Source organism: Hippopotamus amphibius, chromosome 16 (assembly GCF_030028045.1).
Source record: "Hippopotamus amphibius kiboko isolate mHipAmp2 chromosome 16, mHipAmp2.hap2, whole genome shotgun sequence".
Classification (NCBI taxonomy): domain Eukaryota; kingdom Metazoa; phylum Chordata; class Mammalia; order Artiodactyla; family Hippopotamidae; genus Hippopotamus; species Hippopotamus amphibius.
In genome coordinates, this window is record NC_080201.1 from 56,831,722 (window position 1) to 56,850,829 (window position 19,108).

The window sequence follows — 19,108 nt, forward strand, 5'->3', positions numbered from 1 at the left end:
TTCTGATGCATCCCGGTCGGATGACCCCATCCCGGTCGGATGACACAGAACTCACAAGAGGCTACAAAGCCACACACAGAGGGACACTGCCACGGACACATACAGGGAGGACCCCAGTTATAAAGACTCACTTTGCCACACAATCCCACCCGGACACACCCCCAGACACAGCTATGGACCAGGTGGCCCCGTGGCCTCGCCCACCATCCCAGCCAGACACCAAGGTGGGGATTCTGCCTGCTGTTGAGTATGTGTATCTCAATTGTGCATTCCAGAATTGGGGAAGTTATCACAGGATGAATTCGGGGATGCCCTGGGCGCACGACGAGACGGAACTGAGTGGAAAAAAACTATTGGTCACCTGATCTCCATGAGCCCTCCCCACTCTGACTGGTTGGCCTCCGTGATGTTTGGGGTCTTCGGGAATCAGCATCATTTCAGAGCCAGTGTCCGGTGGTCCCCGAAATGTCCGATTATTTCCTTTTCTGCAGTGTACAGTGACCCTGGTCAAACGGCGTAGGTCCCTTTGGGGAAAACGAATTTTGGGCAGTGTCCTGGGGTCCTTCCTCGAGGGGACCCGGCCTCCTCTCATTCAAGAGGCTCTGGGTCTGTAACCTGGCTCAAGTCTGGAGATTGATGGAGGGGACGTGACTCTGGTTTTAGGATTCAGGTTAGACTTTGGTTCACTAGACCCAAAACTCTTCCGCGTATACAGACCAAGTCAGAACTTAGTGGACAGGACATCTGTTTCCCTCCTAGGAGCTCCGTAATCAACTCCCAGCGTCACCTTCTCTTCTGATTGCTGTTTGCGGGGAATGTCCCTTGTGGTGGCCACGCCCACCTCGCCTTTGGCAGCTGCCGCCCGGGATCCGATGATCCCCACTGCACCTAGGTTTCCCAGTTCCGGGGCGGCCCCCGTGAGGTCTGGTCTGTAGAGAAGAGCGGCGGTGAAGACACAGCCAGGCTGTGGACACACGCAAGGTGGTCCCCAGTGTGACACACAATCCCACCCAGAGCCTCGTGGTCATGGCCACGCGCTCACACGGAGACACGCAACCTATATCAAGGCACAGTGTGACAGTCACAGCCGCCACACAGCCCTTCCTCAGGGACGTACGCCGTTCAGTAGCACGCTCGGCGGCGGACACACTCCTGGTGGCGCCCACCGCACCGACGGCTCTCCCCACGATAGCACATTGACCCCAGCATCCTAAGGCCGTGGGCTCAGCAGCCTTCAGTTGTCACACGCACACGCACCAACCCCGGAGACCACCCGGCCCTGCCACCCGGCCCCACACGGGCCACCCTGCCGACGCATCAGGGTCCCCACCTTCCTCCGCCCCTCCCACTCAGCCACACCCACCCACTGCACAGGCCGCCCCGGAGCTCCGGGTTCAGCTGGTTCCTCACCCCCGGAAGTAGGGGGGAGGTATTTTTAGTTACAATTAACCTCGAGCCGAATTTCCCTCCTCCCCCATGTGCACATCCAATTGGTTTAGAGAGGATTAAATGAGAGGCATTTCCAGTCGCCGCTGGAGAAGCTGGGGGAGGGGGAGAGGAGAGCTTCCCCTCCCCCACTTGCCAGTATCCTAAGCTCCCCCCCTCACCCCCTCACCAGCCAGGCAGGGCTGCAGGAATACAAGGCCCTCCCCTTGAAGTAGACCTCAGGCTAAGGCCCAGGCCTGCCCCTCCCCCATAGCCCTCCCCTACCCGCCTTTAACAGGGGGTAAGAGGGGGGTGTAGAAGCCCTTCTTGCTGTCTATCCCTCATCCATTCACTTCAGTCCCTGGAAGTTCCAGGAGAGACAAACTCTAATCGTAGTCACCAAAACAATATCTAACTCAGAAAACAGTTCTTGGTAGGCCCTTTAAAAAGCATAGACGAAGAATTCTACTTTTAAAAATGAAAGGCTGTGAGGCAAGTGGTTAGTGCACAGCCTGCCTGGCTTCCAATGGAAACCACCACTCTCCAGCTCTGTGACCTCGGGTGAGTGATTTCACCTCTTTGGACCTCAGTTTCCTGATCTGGGAAATGGGGCCAGTGATCATACTTCCTCCTGGGGCTTGGTGGTAAGGGTTTACCAGGTTGGTTTGTATCAAGCTCCTGGAACAGAGCCCGGTGCAGCACGAACTAGAGAAAGGGTAAATAAATGCGTGAAAGAGGCACCTGTACTCCCATCCCTACGCTGCTCTGCTTTCTAGGACACTGTCAGCTTCTAACAGACTAAATGATGTGCTCGTTTATTCGGTCCATTGTGGGTACTGCCCCCCCAAGGATGTCAGCTCCCCCAGGGCAGGACCTCTGGCTTGTTCACGGATGTGCACGCGTGAGTAGGGGGTGTGTGCCCAGGACATACCCGGGGAAAGGAGGAATGAATGATGAGGAAAAGTTGACTGAGTCTCAGAACTATGGAATTGCTTCCTCGGCTCTCCACCTGTTTCCCGGGCACCTGCTGGGCATAGGGTAATGTCTGAGGCTCCAGGTTACCATGGTGACCAAGGGAGACAAGCTCCTGCCTTCTGGGAGGGCTGAGGTTCCAGTCAATAATGAAACAGGTAAATAAGCGATGGAGAAAATTCCAGGGAGGGGGTGATGGAGGCCGGGAAACGATGCAACCAGAGAGAGTGGCAGATGTAGGGGGTGCTTTGGTTTGGCTGTTCCTGTGTCTTTGCCTAGATGATCTCTGAGCCGGGAAGGTGTCCCAGGCAAAGGGAACAGCCAGGACAGACGCCCCAAAGGGAGACAGAGTTGGTCATTTTCCACAAACAAGGTCCAGACCTAAGCATCTTAGAATCCACACTGGTGTCTTGGGAACAAATAGCAGGACCATCAGACCGCGGAGTCTATAGCAGCTGATGTTCAGGTGAGGCATGTTTGACTCACAGCCACCTTGTCCAGGGCCGAGTGGCTCTCCCTGGAGAGACACCCACAAGTGAATGAATGAATGAACAAAATCTTCCAGTTACAGTCTTAGAAGTCAGGTCTCCTAGGCCACAGAGCCAGGCCCAGGAGCCATGCCAGGGCCCTCACACCAGCCACCTTGGGTCTAACACAGCCTCGAACAGAGCAGGCCCAGGGGCCTCAGTTTCCCTGTTTGTAAAGCGAGGATCCTGAGGCTGCGGCATCTTAGGAGATACGTGTGTGAGTGAGGGGTGCTTGGAGGTGGCTGTGAGGGTTTCCTCTCGTCTCCAAGCCCATCTGCGCCGTCCAAGTGTGTTCTGTAGGACTGGTAAGGGTCAGAGTGGGCATTTGAACCCGGACACGTTGGGCTGGAGACCTCCCTGCTGTCGGGCCACACACGAATGCTTCCAAGGATAGCTTTGGGGGACTGTGTTTCTGGAACTTTACCTGGGTCACCGACAAGGCTACCTGCTTGACCATGCGTGTCAGCCTGTGCCCTTGTCCTGTGGGTGCCACCCCCAAGTGTGACGTGTGTGTCTGGGAGAGTGTGAGCACTGGCGTGTATGAGCACCAGTGTGAACGAACAGGAGTGTCTGTGAGTGGGAGCTTTGTTGTGTGATCACGTGTGAGCACGTGTGAGTGTGTGTGTGTGTTTCCACATCTGGGTGTGGTCGTATTTCTCCGCGTGTTTCTGAATGTCCCTGTGGATCTTGGCATCGGCTGTATGTGTTTGCAGCCAGGTGTGGCTCAGTGTGAATCTCTGTCTGGGGTCCCCCTGGATGGGGCTTGGGAGAACACACTTCTCTTGGTGTCCCCACATTCACCACAACACACACACGTGTCCAGGGCAGATGGGGTGGGGGTGGCCCCGAGAGGTGTAAGATGTCCCCATACAGAACTAAGGAAAGGGCAGGGAAGGGGCTGAGGGGCCACCCAGGAGAGGGACCCCCCAGGGGGTAGGAGAGAGGGGCAGAAGCCTTTCCTCCAAAGGAGATAGGTCAACAGAATATAGAAAGAGAAGAGAGGCAGAGAGCTCAGAGATGTGGGGTGGGGTGGATGGGGAGAGACAGAAACTGAAAAAGATGGAGACAGAGGGAAACAGAGTGAGAGGAATGGGGCTAGAGAGACACCCTCCTTGTCTCTCCTCTGTGGGGGGAGGCAGGTCTGGTAAGCTGAGAACCCCTGCGGGCTTGGTCTGCCCATCAGCTCTGAGTTTCTCTAGTTACAAATAACAACCTCTGCCTTTGATGAGCGCTTACTACATGCCAGGAGCCATTCTCAGCACTTCCCTTGCAATACCTCCAATAACCAGTGCAGCCATCCTAGAAGGTAGATATTGCTACCATTTTCCAGATGTGGACACTGAGGCCCAGAGAGGTGAATCCGCTAGCTCAAGGTACCACAGCCATTATGTTGCAGAAGCAGGATTTGAACACATGTCTGTCAGCACTTCTCTCAACGGGTGAGGCTCTTCACGCCCAGTCTGTTCATCTCCCACGGGACAGGTGGAGAAATCATCTGTGAGCCATGATGTGGGAAGTTGATGCAAAAGTGGCCACAATTCTTCATCCTTCCCTGTACCCACATCTCTTGTGATTTGAGTTTGCAGCTCCCTGCACACCCCCAGTAAGGGGTGGAGTGTATTTCTCTTCCCTTGAATCCGGACTGGGCTTCAGATTTCTGGTGGCTAAGAGAATACAGTGGAGATAAAGGTGGACCAGATCTGAGCCGGGTCCTCAAGAGGCCATGGGCCCTTCTGTTCTCTCTTGGGGTCCAACCAAGCCTCTATTCTGTGTGAACAAACCAGACAGCCTGCTGGTCGATGTCACCATGCAGCCCAGTTACTCCTGTTGTCCCCACCGCCAGTGAACAGAGCCCCTTTGCTGACCCGTGGCTGGGCACAGATACACAAGAGAGCCTTGTTGAAGCCACAGGAACTGCCCAGCTGAGCCCAGTACACCAACCCAGAGAATAATGAGCTAAAAATTAATTGGCCTTTTGAACCATGAAGCTTTGGTGTGGCTGTTACACAGCAATAGCTAACTGATACATACGGAGGGCCTGGGGAAAGAGCAGGATGGAAAACATCAATTATGATTATAATTAGTGATTCATGAGCTTCAAACCAAAGAGAATTTGAATCTTGGAAGAGACCCACAAACTCAGATTTGTGGCTTTTTGTTTTTAAGACTTTATCATTTAAAAAAAAGGTAGAAGACAACAGAAGAGGGAGGTAGGGGGAGGGGGAAAGGGGGGTGGGCTGGAAGGATGAAGGGAACCTCCCCAAATGTCGGATCAAGGTGACCCTCCTTCCTTGATGGCCCCAGCCCACCCCCAATCCCTTCTCTGTCCTGGGGGCAGGGGCTCCCCAGCCACCATCTTCTGAAGACCCACGCCCAAGATCCCAGTTCGGGTTCTGGGCAGAAGTGAGGGCAGAAGTGCGGCGCAGGGTCTGGAGGCCTTGTCTTTGTCTTTGAGAGACCCTTGAGTGGGCGCTCAGGCCCCTCATGTCCCGGCAGGGCCCCAGGGAGGTAGGCTTTGAGTTGGGGGGGGCCGGGCTGTAGGAAGCAGGGTCCTGAAGCCAGAGGGCCAGGCATCTACCAGAAGCAGGTATAAGCCTGGTGGTCACAGTCCAGAGGTTGGGGTCTGTGGAGAGGAGAAGGGAGGCCAAGTCAGGAGGTGGGGAGCGGGGCTGGACCTACATCAGGTCTTCTGTGCTGTCCCCACCTGTCCCACAGTGAGAGGGACACAGAGAGAGAGAGACAGAGACAGAGAATGAGAACAGAAATGGAGGAGGGAAAGAGACAGACAAATAAAAAAAAGATAAGGAGACAGTCAAGACAAAGAAAGAGATGAAGACAAGGAGAGAGGGACAGACAGAGCAGGACAGAGAAGAGACATTGAGATAATCAGAGATGGAGATGTGGAAAGAGAAAGAATGAGAGAGACAGAAAGAAAGAGAGAGACAAAGAGGAAAAGGCAAGAATTGGGGAGAGACAAGAGAGTGGAGAGAGAAGTGGGGGGAGAAAAGGCAGCCTGTTGGGGGAGCAGGATGAGAAGCTCCCTCCATCACTCCTGGTCCCTGACCATCACTCAGAGGTCCCCTGATGCTGAACCAGGGCTCATCTGTCTGCAATTGGTCAGGACAGAGCTGAGACCCCCGTGGACCTGTCAGGCCCCAAACAAACCTCTCCTCCCAGGCTCAGGCCTCCAGTGCCCTCCATGCCTAAGCCCTGCAGGTCTCCTCTCTCATCTCCCAGCCTTTCTGTGGGCCCTAAGTTCATTACTCACACATGTGACTCACCAGCCTCAGCCCAGCCCAGTTCCTTTTTATGTAACAGTGTGGGGGGGGGGGGAGGGGGGCTGTCTCATAGCCTTTGCATATACTGTTCCTTCCTGTCCTGTCTCACTCCTCTTATTCTCCTAGTCTTAGCTCCGAAGTCCCCTTCTCCAGGAAGTCCTCTCTGAACCCCCCAGCCTGGGTCTGATGGCCCCTCTGGGCTTTTCCAGTTCCTGGGTTCCCTCCTCCCAGCCCTGCTCACTATAGGTCATTACTGTCTGGGGACAGGTCTGTCTCCCCCACTGGATTGTGAGCCCCATGGGGGCAGGGGTGGGCTGTCATGGTCACTGCTATGTCCCCAGCACCACCCAGAACAGGACTGGGCACACAGCTGCTCAGGAAATGTGTGTTGAATGAATGAATGGATGGATGCCAAACTAAGGAGTCTGGACTTCATCCAATGGGCACTAGGGAGCCACAGAAGGGTTTTAATCCAAGGAGAGTCAAGATCTGATCTGTGCTTTAGAAACTCCAGGCAGCCTCTCAACCCTGGGCCTTTGCACATGCTGTTCCCTCTGCTTTTCTGCACTCAGTGAACCTGCACAAGTGAACTCTTCTCTCTGAGCCTCGGTTTTCTTATCTGTAAAATGAAAATAATAATAGCTTCTCTCTTTGGGGTTATTGTAAAGACTGAGAAGATGCTTTAGACTTAAGATCTGGGAGAGTAAAAGAATGCACCCTGCTACCTTGCCCCGCCATTCTACCCAGTGGTCTCCTATTCATCCTTCAATGCCCTACCCAGAAGCCACTTCTTCTACAAAGTCTTCCCTGATATCTCAGAGATAGCTGATGATAGCTGTGTCTTATTGTTTCAACTGTTGGACTAGATTATCATTGGTTTCTGATGTCCACCTCCTCATGAGCCCAGCATCTTCTCAATATCATGTCAATATATGTTTAGAGATGTATGTAATATGTGAATGGGTGGATGAATGGGTGGGTAGGTAGGCAGGTGAGTGCATGGGTAAGCTGACAAGCGGGTGGACATGTGGGTAGGTGGATCAATGTGGAAGTGGGTGGATGAGTGGGTAGATGTATCTTCTGATGGATGAGGGGTGGTGGATACACCCATGGATGGATCCATGGGTAGGCAGGTAGGGAGGTAGGTGGATGAATGGATAGGTGAGTGGATGTGTGGGTGGGTGGATCAGTTTGGAGGTGGATGGATGAGTGGGTAGGTGGGTGGATGGATGAATGACTGAGTGAGTGGGTGAATGTATGGTTAGCTGGATAGTGAGTGGACGTATGTTTGGATGGATGGTGGGTTGGTGGATGACTGATGGATGGATAAATATATGGATGGGTGAGTGGATGGATGGATGGATGGATGGATGAATGAATTTGAGAACCTTCAGTTCAGGGATACAGGCTGACCCTACTCTGGGTGGGCTAACTGTTAGAGTCTGGAGGTCTTACAAAGGGTGGAGAATAGCACAATCCCCAACCCGGTGCCTCTAGACCTAGGACACTCACATTTCTCCTGATTCCAGCCTCTATAGATAATGCCACTCTCCTTCTAAGTTCAAACTCATCCCCATTGATCCTGGAAGACAAAAGAGGACTGTTAGTGGGTCTTCACCAGATACCCCCCAAATGCCCCACTCCCTGTTCCTTCCCCAGGGGACTCCTCTATCAGGACGAATTGAGGGTGCTGGTCCTTTAAGGAAAAGTGGAGCCTTCCAATAGGTAGGCAAAGCCTGAAAGAAGCAAACTCTGGGAGAAAAGGTAGGGACCAGGAAATCTGTATTTTGCATCTCCAGTTCCCTCTTATGCTAATGAAGCACAGTGTTTTTCAAGAACTTAATCCCAGAAGGTTGGGTATCTTGTTTAGAGGAGGGGCCTGGAGTGCTGGGGGTGGGGCTTAGTTGAGGGGGTGGGGCTTACCCGGCGGCCTGACAGTCGCGTGTGGCTGAGTCTCCGTGTAGCCCCCCATGGGCTGGCCCTCGGGGCTGAAGGCTGCACCCTGCCCTGCTAGGGGAGTTGAGGGGTGCAGGCTGAGCCCCAGGATGCCTGGTCCAGGCTTTGACACGCCCCCATGAACACTAGGCCCTCTCTCCCCACCTTCTCCCTGTACCTGTACGGTTGGATTGATCAATCATTGGTTGCACGATGCGTCTTCGAGCATTAATGAACCTGGGAGGGGGTCATGGAAATGGAGGGGGGTGCAAAGAGGGAGTAGGAACGAGGCAGAAATGAACACACAGAGACAGAGAACTGGCAAGAGAGGACGGATATAGGGGCGGCAAAGCAGACGCAGGGAGAAGAGAGGCTGCGAGGGGCTTTGGGGCCTCCTTCAGCACCGCGGACAGCGCCCGGCCTCCCACCCCGGGCTGGCCCACGGACCGCCCAAGCCGCCTGTGTCACTCACCAGTTGTTGACTTGCAGGATGGTGAGCCCCGTGTCCTGCGCCAGCTGTTTCTTCTGCTCCTCTGAGGGGTACGGGTGCTGTGGCCACCAGCAAGAGTCACCCTGCTTGCCTGGCTGCACTCTGATCCCCAAGGCCTGGCCTGCCCAGGTCCCAGGGGGTTGGTGAGCCCAGGCTGGGGCAGGGCCGGAAGAGACCGCGTGTCTGAGCTTCTCTGTGCTCCCCGGGGCCCAATGGAGGGAGACAGAGCCAAGCTTCGGGCAATTACACCCGTGGGCGCCCCTCCACCTCTTCCAGCAATTAGAGGCTAATTGGTCAGCTCTCATTAGGGAGGTGGAGCTGGGGTGGGGGTGGGGGAACTCCACCATGGCCCTGGGGAAAGGAGGCAAAGCCCAGCACCAGCCCTCTCTGAGTCCATCAGGTCCTTGTGCGATGTCTCTTCCCGTTCCGGTTTCTATCTTTCTCTCTTTCTACCTGTCTGTCTCTCTCCCCCTCTGTGACTCAGTCTCCCCCTGGGTCTCTCTTGCGCTGACTCAGTGCCCCCCATATCTCCTCATCGCTATCTTTGTTTCTGCTTTTCCTTGTCTGTCTTCCTGTCTCCTTGAGGCAGGGTGGTGCAGTGATTAAGGCCAAACTGCCTTAATCGCTGCATTTGAACCCACTTCTGTCTGTGAGACCTCTGGGCCTCAGTCTCCTCATCTGCAAAATGGAGCTAATAACATCCCTGCCCTCACAGGGTATGTTTGGCTGGATGGTGGATGATTGACAGGTGGGGTTGGGGAGAGGACTAAATGAGTCAGGAGTCCTTAGCGGCACCTGGCACACAGGTAGCTACGTTCACAGATATTTGCTCCTGTAAGTCCCCATCTGCTTGAGATTCTCCCTCAATTCTCCCCCCTGCCTCAATCTCTGGGCCTCAGTCTCTGTGCAGCCAACCTTCTCTATCTCTCTCTCTGCCCACCCTGCACCCGGGGCCCCAGGGCTCTCACCGAGAGATGCTGGAACAACCAGGCTCTCATGATGTTGGTGGCCACCTTGGGGAAGATCCCTCTCTTCTTGTTCCGCCGCCGCTCCTGGTCCAGCTCTTCATCCTCTCCCCCAGAACTGGGAGAGGCCACACTTGTGTCTAGTCCATCTCCTGAGTGGGGAGAGGTATGCTGTGCTCGTGGACAGGAAAGGTAGGGGACCAGAGGGACCCAGAACCCTCTCCCAAGGCATCACCCCATACCCCAGTCATCCTTGCCCCTCTGGAAGTCCTACCTGCTGTCTAACTTAAATCCTCAGACTGACACCCACCTTTCCCCTCCACCTCTCAAGCTTCTCACCTTGGTCACTGGAGTTGTCCCCACTCTGGGAGGCCAGGCCCCCGCTGGATGGACCCGGGGTCCCCAAGTGTACAGACCCGCTGTCTTCATGGTCTCTAATCCATGCAGTATTCTGGAAAACAGGAGTTGGAAGTCAGTGCCAAGGCTTGGGGTACAATATAGCACAGTGGCTAAGACCACAGGCTCTGGAATGTGAAGCCTGTCTCTGCCTTTTTCCTGGCTGTGTGACCTTGGGCAAGTCACTTCACCTCTCTGTGCCTGTTTCCTCAACTGGAAAAATGGAGGACAATAACCCCCCTCACACAGCGTGATAAGGATTCAATGAGTTAATTTACATAAAGGCACACAGCAATCGCTCAATACAGATGAGCTTGTACACATCTCTGGCACCTTATCAGAAATCCTTGGAAGTCAGGGCGCTTTCAAAATTCAAAACTTTTCACATCTTTAGGCAGTAAATCAGTGCACACACCGTGTATCTCCTAACACCCCCAGCAGGGTCTGGGGCACAACCTCGTCATCAAGCTCATTAACATTTCTGCAGCAAAACGGATGAATATTTAACTAAGTAGAATAAATAAAGGCTATAAATAGTCTCTCATTAGTTCAGGTCAGATTTTGCTGCCAAATGAGTTTGTGCTAAACTCATGGGGAAAAAAACACCAACTTTCAGCTTTCAGAGACTTAGGGGTCTCCAAATTGCAGATCAGGGAGTTAGGGGCTGTATTTTCTTCATCCAAACTCCTACACATGTTGAGGAACTTGACAATGCATTGAAATCACCCCCTGCCCCAGCTCTGTGTCCCAGGAGGCTCACCCACCGTATAGCGGCATCAAGGTTTCTTTGTCACTTGGTTTAAGGTTCTTTCCTTGGGAGGCAGATTGGGTGGAAGTGGGGGTGGAGAGAGCTGCCTGTTGTGGCTGAGCCCTGGGGTACACCCCTGCCCCTGTCGAATGTCCTAGACCCCGCCCACTGCTGTGTCATCAGTCCCCCACCCCTGTAAATGACCCAGTGCGGCTGCTTCATCTGTGTCCTGCCAGGGCTCAGCCCGAGACACGGAAGCCTAGAGAAGTTTTCTCTGGGCTCGGAACGTGTGTGGAATTTAGAGTTCATGGGCATTGGGGATGGGTTGTATGCAGATGGCAGAATCATTAGGTCTGAAGGCTTTGGGGCATTGTTGGAATCGGCATCCTGCCCTTCTGACACTGGATCTGATCAGCTAAGCCTCCACGTCAGTGTACCTGAAGCTGTCCTGAGACTGTCACGCGGCACGTAAGTGTGAATATGCCTACGTCTGTGCCCAGCGTGGCAAGGTTGTCCCAGGAAAGGAGGTGTCTGTGGGGTGGCTGTCACATGGGCAGAGCTGAGACCTGCAGCAGTATTTGAGCACAGTTGTGTTACTCTCTGAACCGGCTAGGTGGCTGTATCTGACAAAGGCAAGGCTACATTTATTTTTCTAAGTTTGCGGCTGTAGTTCCAGGGGTTGGTGTCCTATCTGGGAGACAGGGTTGTGTGGCTATCCTGATTCCGGCACGCGTGGGCAGGCAGCTCCATGACTCTCTGGTGGGGGGGGGGATGACCATGGGAGTGTGTTGGAGGCTGTGTGAAGATACAGAATATAGCTATGCCTGCAAGGGAGTTGTAACTGGTCAGCACACGCACAGGGTGTGCTACTGAGCAGGTGTGTAATGCGGATTGTGGAGCAGAGGGTCATTGATGCTCACCTGTGACGGCTGTATGCACGTGTGCGGGTCTGTGTGGTTGTGGTACGGCTGTGTGCCTGTATCTGGGTGCGGGTGTCGTGCTGTATAATTGCTGGGTGTATTGATAGCGTGACTGCCCTGCGGGTGTAGGCTTCATCGCGATCCGCATGGCTGTGGTGTGACTGTTGCCTGGGTGCCTAAGTCTACGAAACTGTAGTCTGACTGCATCTGAGACTGAATGAATCTGGGCCACAAGGCCGTCAAGTGGCACAGTGTGTGCCCACCCCTGCTGTAGTCCGATTGTTAAGAGGTGCCTGAGTTTATGTGGCAGGATCTGGGGCCATGTGGCTACATCTCCAACTGGGTGGCTGTTGTGTGGTTGGGGTGTGTGTACCAAACACACACACACACACACACACACACACACACACACACACACTCTAGAATGGCAGTGTCTCAATCAGGCTGTGTGGTCTGTGATGCTATTATACCACTGGGCTGTGAGTGTCTAAGTTTGTGGTGTATGCTATCACCTGGCTGTGAGTGTAATGGTTTGTGTAGCCGTGGGTGAACCTGTGTGGGTGTAGCCAAGTCTATGGGTGGTATCTGCAGCTGCTGGGGAGTATATATGCGCTGTCAGCCAGTCACATTGCAGTGTGTGTAGCTATTGCATAGTTGGTGCGTGTCCTGTGGTCAAGCCGTGTCTGACTGTGGCTGTCTGAGGCTGTGTGGTATGGTGTGTGTGCCCTCATGCTGGAACCCAGCTCTCTGGGCATGCCTTTGGTCGCAGGGCAATGCCTGGTGCCCCATCCCGGGGCCCACCTGGTCTGGGAGGCTGGGGCAGGAGGCTGGGTAGTCGTCGAGATCCTCCCTGCAGCCGCCGTCCCGATCCTCGATGACCAGGTCGATGGGCATCTTCCCCTTGAGGCAGGTGATGTAGCGGTGACAGAAGTTGTCGCACAGGTCGTGGACCTGAGGGGGCACCGGGGTACTGGGGGGGCCACCCGGGGGCCAGGGCTGGGGTGTACAGGGATGGGGGAGGCCTTCTGCTCCAACTCTCATGGGGAGAGAGCTTGAAGGAGGGGTGGAGGGGGCAAGAATGGGAGGGATGGGGGCAAGTGAGGGCATGAGGGGAAGTGGGAAGAACTCACCTTCTCCAGCTCCAGCAGGTGGAAGCGGAGTACCTGAATGGCCTGTATCATCTGGAAACAGAGACGGGGAGGGGACAGAGGGAGGGAGGGAGACAGAGAGAGAAGAAGGAAGAGGAGGAGGTGAAAAAAGAGAAGAAGATGGAGAAGAAGGAGGAGGAGAAGGGGAAGAAGGAGGGGAGAAGGAGGAGGAAGAGGAGGAGGAAGAAGACAGACAGAGAAACAGGAAAAGTGCATTGGATGACAAAGAGGGAGAAAGTGCAAAGAGAAACAAAGACAAAACGACAGGGGCAGAGAGAAATAGAGGACAGAGATGGAGACCCAGAATTAAGGAACAAGGGAATGTGAGATTGAGATCAGAGACAAAGAAAGAGAAGCAAGAGGTGCAAGAGACAGAAGAGGATCCATCACAAGAGTGAGCTAAGGTATGCTCTAATAATAACACCCCATCCTTTGCCTGCCTGCCCATTTCCCACCCTTCACCTGAAAACTACATTTCCCAGAGTCCTTTGCCAAAGTTTTCAGCCAATAGGAAGCCCTGGTGGGAGCTGGCCCGCAAAAGGAAGGGACAAGCCTGGGTATTTCTCCCCCTCTCTCCCTCTCCTCCCTTCCTCTCTCTTCCCTCTCCTCTCCTCTCTCCTTTACAGCTAAGCGCTTTTATTCATTTTGGTGTGAGCCCTGTTCTCCTGACTGATAGAACACTTAATGAGTCCTCACTCAGTGCCAGGCATTGTGCTACACGCTTGACTCTCTTTAACTCATTATGTACTCACAACAGCCCTACCAGATAGAAATTATTACTAGCTACACTTTACAGATGAGCGAAACGGGGCCCAGGGAGATGGACCTACTTGCTTTGGTTCTTAGAACTAGTAAGTGCAGAAAAAAATATCAAATTGTACACTTTAAATATACGTAGTTTATTGTACGTCAACTGTATCTCAATAAAAGTTCTTAAAGAAAAAAAAAAAGAACTAGTAAGTGTAGAGCTGGGATTTGAACTCAGGCCATCAGGTCCCTATTTCTCAAACTCTAGGCTACATTGCATTGCAAATCGGCAACAATTATCACTGCTTGAGGACATGGGTCAGGCGGTCTCTTCTCTGCTCCCACCACCAGCTCCAGGGCTATGGAGGGTGGAACAGGAGACCACCTTGGAGGAGGGGGCGTTGGGGAGGGCCCAGGTCTCACCAGATTGTCCAGCTCCGGGTTGGAGGAGAAGAGGGGCCTCTCGGAGCGGACCTGGGAGAAAGAGAGAGGCCAGGGAGGGCACATCCTGTCTCCTGCCCACCCCACTTCACTGGCTGTCCTGGCACACAGTGGATGGTGGGTGCCCACCTGCTTGGCAAAGGCTGCAATGTCCTCGTTGAAGGAATCGGAGGAACACACATCACCGCCCGTGGGTGAGCCCAGCCCAGCCCCAGCCCCGTCACGGGGCGAGCACGTGGCCAGTTCACATTTCTCAAAGACCAGGGCCAGCAGAGGGAAGAGCGGGTGTCTGCGGGGAGCAGGAGAGGAGAGAGTTCATGAGGGGAGGGCAGGGGGGCCGGGAAGTATGGCGCAACCAGGAGGTGGACAGGAGACCCAGAGGGAAGAGGTGGAGAGACAGAGACAGAGTGAGACAGAGTCAGAGGAAGAGAAACATCCAGAGAGACCAAGAAACAGGGCAGGGGGCACACCCCGAGACCCCATGGCGCCCTCAGCCTTGTCCCCACTCACCCGTAGATCTCATCCTTCTCTCTCCTCAGGCCGTCACTGTCCAAGCCCGGGGGCGGGGGCTGGGGAGGCCGGTGGGGGCCATAGGGCCCTGGGGCTCTCGGTGCCGAGGGCACTGCCTCTGAGAAGCCGGCCAGGGCTGCGGTGCTGTCCACGATGCCGGGGTAGCGCGGCAACTCATCATACTGGGGGAGGTGAGAGGGGGAGAGCCCCAGGGAGGTGTCAGCACCAAGAAACCTCCCTACCTTCGCACCCAGGAGAGGCCCCCGCCCTGCCCCAGTCACCTGCCCTACTGTCCTCAAGTGTCCCAACCTTGGTCCCTTAGGCCCCTGATGTGCCATGGAGCTGTCTGGGTGGGACTGAAGGCCCTGTCCTCAAGCCTTCCCTTGGACCCGTGGATCGTGAAAAATGTCCTGTCAGAGGTTCTCAGTGTGTGGGCAGGAGGGTCCAGGGGAGAAAGACTGACCCAGGTCTTGGATCTAAGTGTCCAGGTGGGGAGGGGCGTCAGGGACGGGCTGGCTGGTAAATGCCAGCTTCTTACAGTGCAAGGAGGGGAGAGAGATTCCAAGAGGGAGGGGAGAGATGCGTGGTGAGAAGAGAGAGGGACTGGGAGGCAGATGTGAGAGAGACAGAGAAGGAAAGATTAGAGGGACAGAGAGAGAGAGAGAGGGATGGTGAGGGAGGCAAAAAAGGCAGAGAAAGAGACAAGAGGTAAAGAGAGATGCAGAGAGAGGGAAGAGCAGAGAGGAAGAGAAACACGGAGAGGGAAGATACAGGAGAAATAGGCAAAGGGAGACGGGGGCAGAGAGAGAGAGCCAGAGAAGGCAAGAGAGGGGAGGGGAGAGAAAGGAGATGGCGGGGGAGAAATTGATTCTAGCTCATGGACACTGACCATCAAAGCAGTGCATTGTACACACATTACGCATACAGTCTCTCCCGCTGCAATTTCATTTCACAGACGAATATGCACGTCTGAGTGCGTCCTAACAACTTGTCACACTCCATTCCCCATGTGAACCCACCACACACACACACACACACACAGCCAAAAGCCAGGCACAGGAATGAATGAATGAGTGAGTGAATGAGACATTTAACACAGTGCCTGGCACACATTCAACAAACACTTGTTGAACCAAAGTACAACCCGGCACAACCACACAAACCCACTTGTGCCAACAGCCTCAAAGAGAAACCACCCGTGGGATTTCTGCGTCCTGTCACCATGGACCGGGGAAGCCAGGGGACCTTTAAGTCACCCAGGTCCAACCCCTTCCTTGGAGATGAAGACACTGAGGTTCAGAGAGGCAAAGGGACTGGAGAGGGGTGAGTATCCATGCTCCTGCCATCGCGGGTGTTCGTTTGGAGGACTCAGTGTGTGTCTCTTTCCTTTTCTCCTAACTTCTCCTGAGCCCTGAAGTTGAATCCAACTGCCCCCACTGTTCAACGCACATCTTAGGACGCCCTCGAATCCTGTGGTGTTCCTGCCTCCCTCCACCCCCTAGAAGTGCCTGCTCACCTCTTCACCTGTCTCTCCATCCCCAGGACCGCGAACGAGAGAATCCCTTGGCCCTGCCTGGTGAGACCCACCTCTCCCAGCACTGTCCCCACCCCTCACCCTTCGGAGGACTTGGAACAAAAGTAGACCAGGGAGAAAGATGGGGGAGGGCAGAAAAAGAAGAGGGGGGTGGGATAAGAGGCCTTAGATGGAGCAGAAACCGGGGGGCAGAGAGGGGAGGCTGAGGGTCAGAGAGAGGGGAGACCCGGGGCAGGAAGAGGGGAGATGCAGGGGCAGGAAGAGGGGAGATGCAGGGGCAGGGAGAGGGGAGGCAGAGAAAGAGATGGTGCGGAGAGCGGGATGGGCTGACGGGGGCCAGAGCTCCCCAGGGAGGAGACGGAAGGCTTGGGGGATGCGATCATAGGCTGGCGCACAGGAGCGCCCGCCCTCAGACCTACCCTCCGGGCCATGGGCTGATGCCGGCGGCAGCTCCCGGGTCCCTCCAGGGCCTGGCCGGCGGGGAGGGCGCAGCCAGGAGCAGGGGCCCCCGACGGCCCGCGGTGCCGACGCCAGGGGGTGGGGCAGGAGGCTGGGTGCCCGGCCCCCCCACCCCCACCGCCGTCAGCGGCAGGCGCCGGGCCGTGCGGAGGCTCCGAGCATCGACCCCCAGCCTCCCGCCCCCGCGGGGGTCACAGCGAGGGGCTCCTGCCAGCGAGGGAAGGGGCGAGAAGGCGGGGGAGGGCCGCCCGAGGCCGCCTCCCCGGGGCCCCCAGTCCCTCCCCCGGGTCCCGGGAGGATGGAACCGGCCCGAGGTGCACAGGCCGGGAGGCGGGGGAGAGAGGGGCGGGGGGGGCCCCGGCCCGGGGCGGCGGGGGGCGGCGGGGGGCGGGCGGCGGCTCCCAGCGCGGTGCGGGGTCCCGGCGTTGGCGGGCCGGAGGGATGCTGGCGGCTCCGTCTCTCCGTCTCTCCGTCTCTCCCCCTCTCCCGGTCTCTCCCTCTCTCTGTGGTCACATCCGGAAGTTCCACAGCGGAGATGCTTAACCCACTGTCCGCCGGCGGCTCGGCCGCGGGCGGGGCAGGGCGGGAGCGTCCAGAGCCCCCTCCCCTCCGCCCTCCCCTCCCCCTCCTCCCTCCCGGGGGCTGCGGCCGCTTTCGCGCGCGGCTTTTTGTATCCGAGTCTCCCCGCGTCTCGTCGGCCTCGGTCCCCACCCCTCCTGCCTCCCGCTCTCCACGTCGCGCTCTCCCCGCCGACCGCGCTCGGGGCTTCTCCGCCTCTCCCCCTCCCGGCCGCCCCAGGTCCCTGTCCCTCTCTCCCCCTTTCCTCCTCCTTTCCACCCTTTCCCGTCTCTCTCTCCCTCTCCATCCCCCTGCTTCCCTCTTTTCTCGAGGTCTTCAAGTCTCTCTCTCCATTTCTTTCCCTCTTTGTCTCTCTGTCTCTCTCTGTGTCTCTCCCTTTCTCGCTCCCATCTCTGCCCCCCACATCTCTGCCTCTCTCCTGACCCCCCACGCTCCCACAGGCCTTCAGATCAGTCCCTCTCCCCTCCTTGCTCTTTCCCTTCTCTCTCTCTCCTCTCCCCCCCCCACAACCCCCCCCCCCCCCCACTGTGAGACAGATCCGAGGAGAACCAGGGGCTGGGAGTAACCAAACCCCGTGTTGTACTTTTCTTCTTGCTCCAGTCCCCCAACTTCCCACCCCTGGGAGACAAGGACACTTGTGTGCTGGCCTGAATCCGTGTGTGTGTGTGTGTGTGTGTGTGTGTGTGTGTGTGTGTGTGTGTGTGTCCAGCTGTGTCTGTCTGTGTGTCTGGTTGTTGGATCATGGCTGGTGTGGGTGTGTTGTTTCTGTCTCTGAGTGTGGTGAGTATTGGGTGTGTAAGTGTGTGTGTGTGTGTGTGTGTGTGTGTGTGCGCGCGCGCGCGCGTGCGTGCCTGAAAACATCACTCTGCCCCTCTGCCCATTTTTGAGCTTTGCCTTTTGGAAGTTTCTTAGCCTGAAAACCCCTCAAGGGCTCTCAAGGAGTTTGTAATGGAATCTTCAAAATTGAGGGTAACCGATGTGCTTGGTTACACATCTGCTGGAGAACAGGTTCACAGCTTTGATCTGATTCCTGGAGGAACTGGGACCCAGGCAGCCTTTGAAACTGGTTTTGTAATGAAATAAAGATTTCTGCAACAAAAGTTTATCGAGCTCCTACTGTGTGCTGGGCAACAACCTTCGCATGCTACTGGGGATGGTGTGGGGGAGAGGGAATAGTGCGGTAAATAAATGTGTAAGTATAAAATCATGCCTGGAGGTGATAAGTGCTCTGAGACTAAGCAGAATAAGGGCAGGGGGTGACAAAAGCTGGACAGGACAAGTTCTCAGAGGAGGTGACATCTGAGCAGCAACCTGAAGAAGGGGAGGGAGGGAGCCACACTGATGTCTGGGGAAGATCATTCCAGGCAGAGGAATGGCAGGTGCAAAGGTCCTGGGGCAGGAATGTTTTGGAGGCCAGCGGAGGGCAAGAGAGGGCACAAGGTTGAGGGGAGAGAGGGAGAGACCTCTGGGATTCATTCTCTCACTGGCTTTTCCTACAGTAGGATCTTTATCCTCTGGTGGCCTCAGATTCCTGAGGGGATGTGTAAGTGGGTATCAAGAGGCCTGTGAACTCCCTCAAGTTGCCTGGCAAATTAGGGGTTTGGAGCTTATGTGTTTTTATAGGGAGATGGCCCATAGTTTTCATCCTGTTATCAGAAGGGATACTTGACCCTCCAAAGTTACAAACCATCACGCCAGAGGAAGAGCTCCAGGAAGAAATGAGACAGAGATCCAGAGAGAAGGGGACAGAAATTGGAAGAGGGGACAAAGACCCAGGGAAAGGAGGGACAGAGGTGCTAGGGGGGAGACAGTGTCCCAGAGAGAGAGAAGGGGACTGAGAGGGTGGGCTGGAAGCCGACACCCACCCCTGCTGGGCTCTCTAAGGATATTTTTATGACCCTCATAAACAGCTCCACCTCTGCTACACCCTGCTGCCCCTGCCTCCTCCCATCTTGTAGAAACTAAACAAAATCACCCAGGCCCCGGGAAGGGCAGTGAGACAGCTGGAGCTACGGCAGGAAGGATTGGAGTTAG

The 19,108-nt window shown here is 55.5% G+C and overlaps 1 protein-coding gene across 5 annotated transcripts; it reads right to left on the reverse strand.

Moving 5' to 3' along the window:
• Positions 1-5,143: 5,143 nt before the first annotated feature.
• On the reverse strand, positions 5,144-16,826 carry MEIS3 (Meis homeobox 3). 5 transcript variants are annotated; one of them, XM_057711792.1, is made up of 13 exons: positions 16,456-16,826; positions 14,503-14,684; positions 14,122-14,281; positions 13,975-14,025; positions 12,787-12,837; positions 12,458-12,556; positions 9,932-10,043; positions 9,596-9,744; positions 8,610-8,686; positions 8,316-8,374; positions 8,126-8,209; positions 7,715-7,784; positions 5,144-5,547 (listed from the first exon to the last, which is right to left on the reverse strand). In XM_057711792.1, the coding sequence occupies exons 1-12, from the start codon at positions 16,465-16,467 to the stop codon at positions 7,735-7,737; spliced, it is 1,086 nt and encodes a 361-aa protein (XP_057567775.1). In that variant the 5' UTR covers positions 16,468-16,826; the 3' UTR covers positions 5,144-5,547; positions 7,715-7,734. The 5 variants fall into 5 exon arrangements, with proteins under 5 accessions (XP_057567775.1, XP_057567774.1, XP_057567772.1 ...); XM_057711791.1 differs by having other exon boundaries at positions 8,126-8,212; XM_057711789.1 differs by having other exon boundaries at positions 12,458-12,607.
• Positions 16,827-19,108: the final 2,282 nt, after the last annotated feature.

Excerpts from the sequence above, each read along its gene's own strand:
- MEIS3 (XM_057711788.1), bottom strand. Across the intron at positions 14,026-14,121 it reads TTGCAGCCTTTGCCAAGCAG|GTCCGCTCCGAGAGGCCCCT; the intron begins GTGGGCACCCAC and ends TCTTTCTCCCAG. Across the intron at positions 8,687-9,595 it reads GGTTGTTCCAGCATCTCTCG|CACCCGTACCCCTCAGAGGA; the intron begins GTGAGAGCCCTG and ends TGGTGGCCACAG.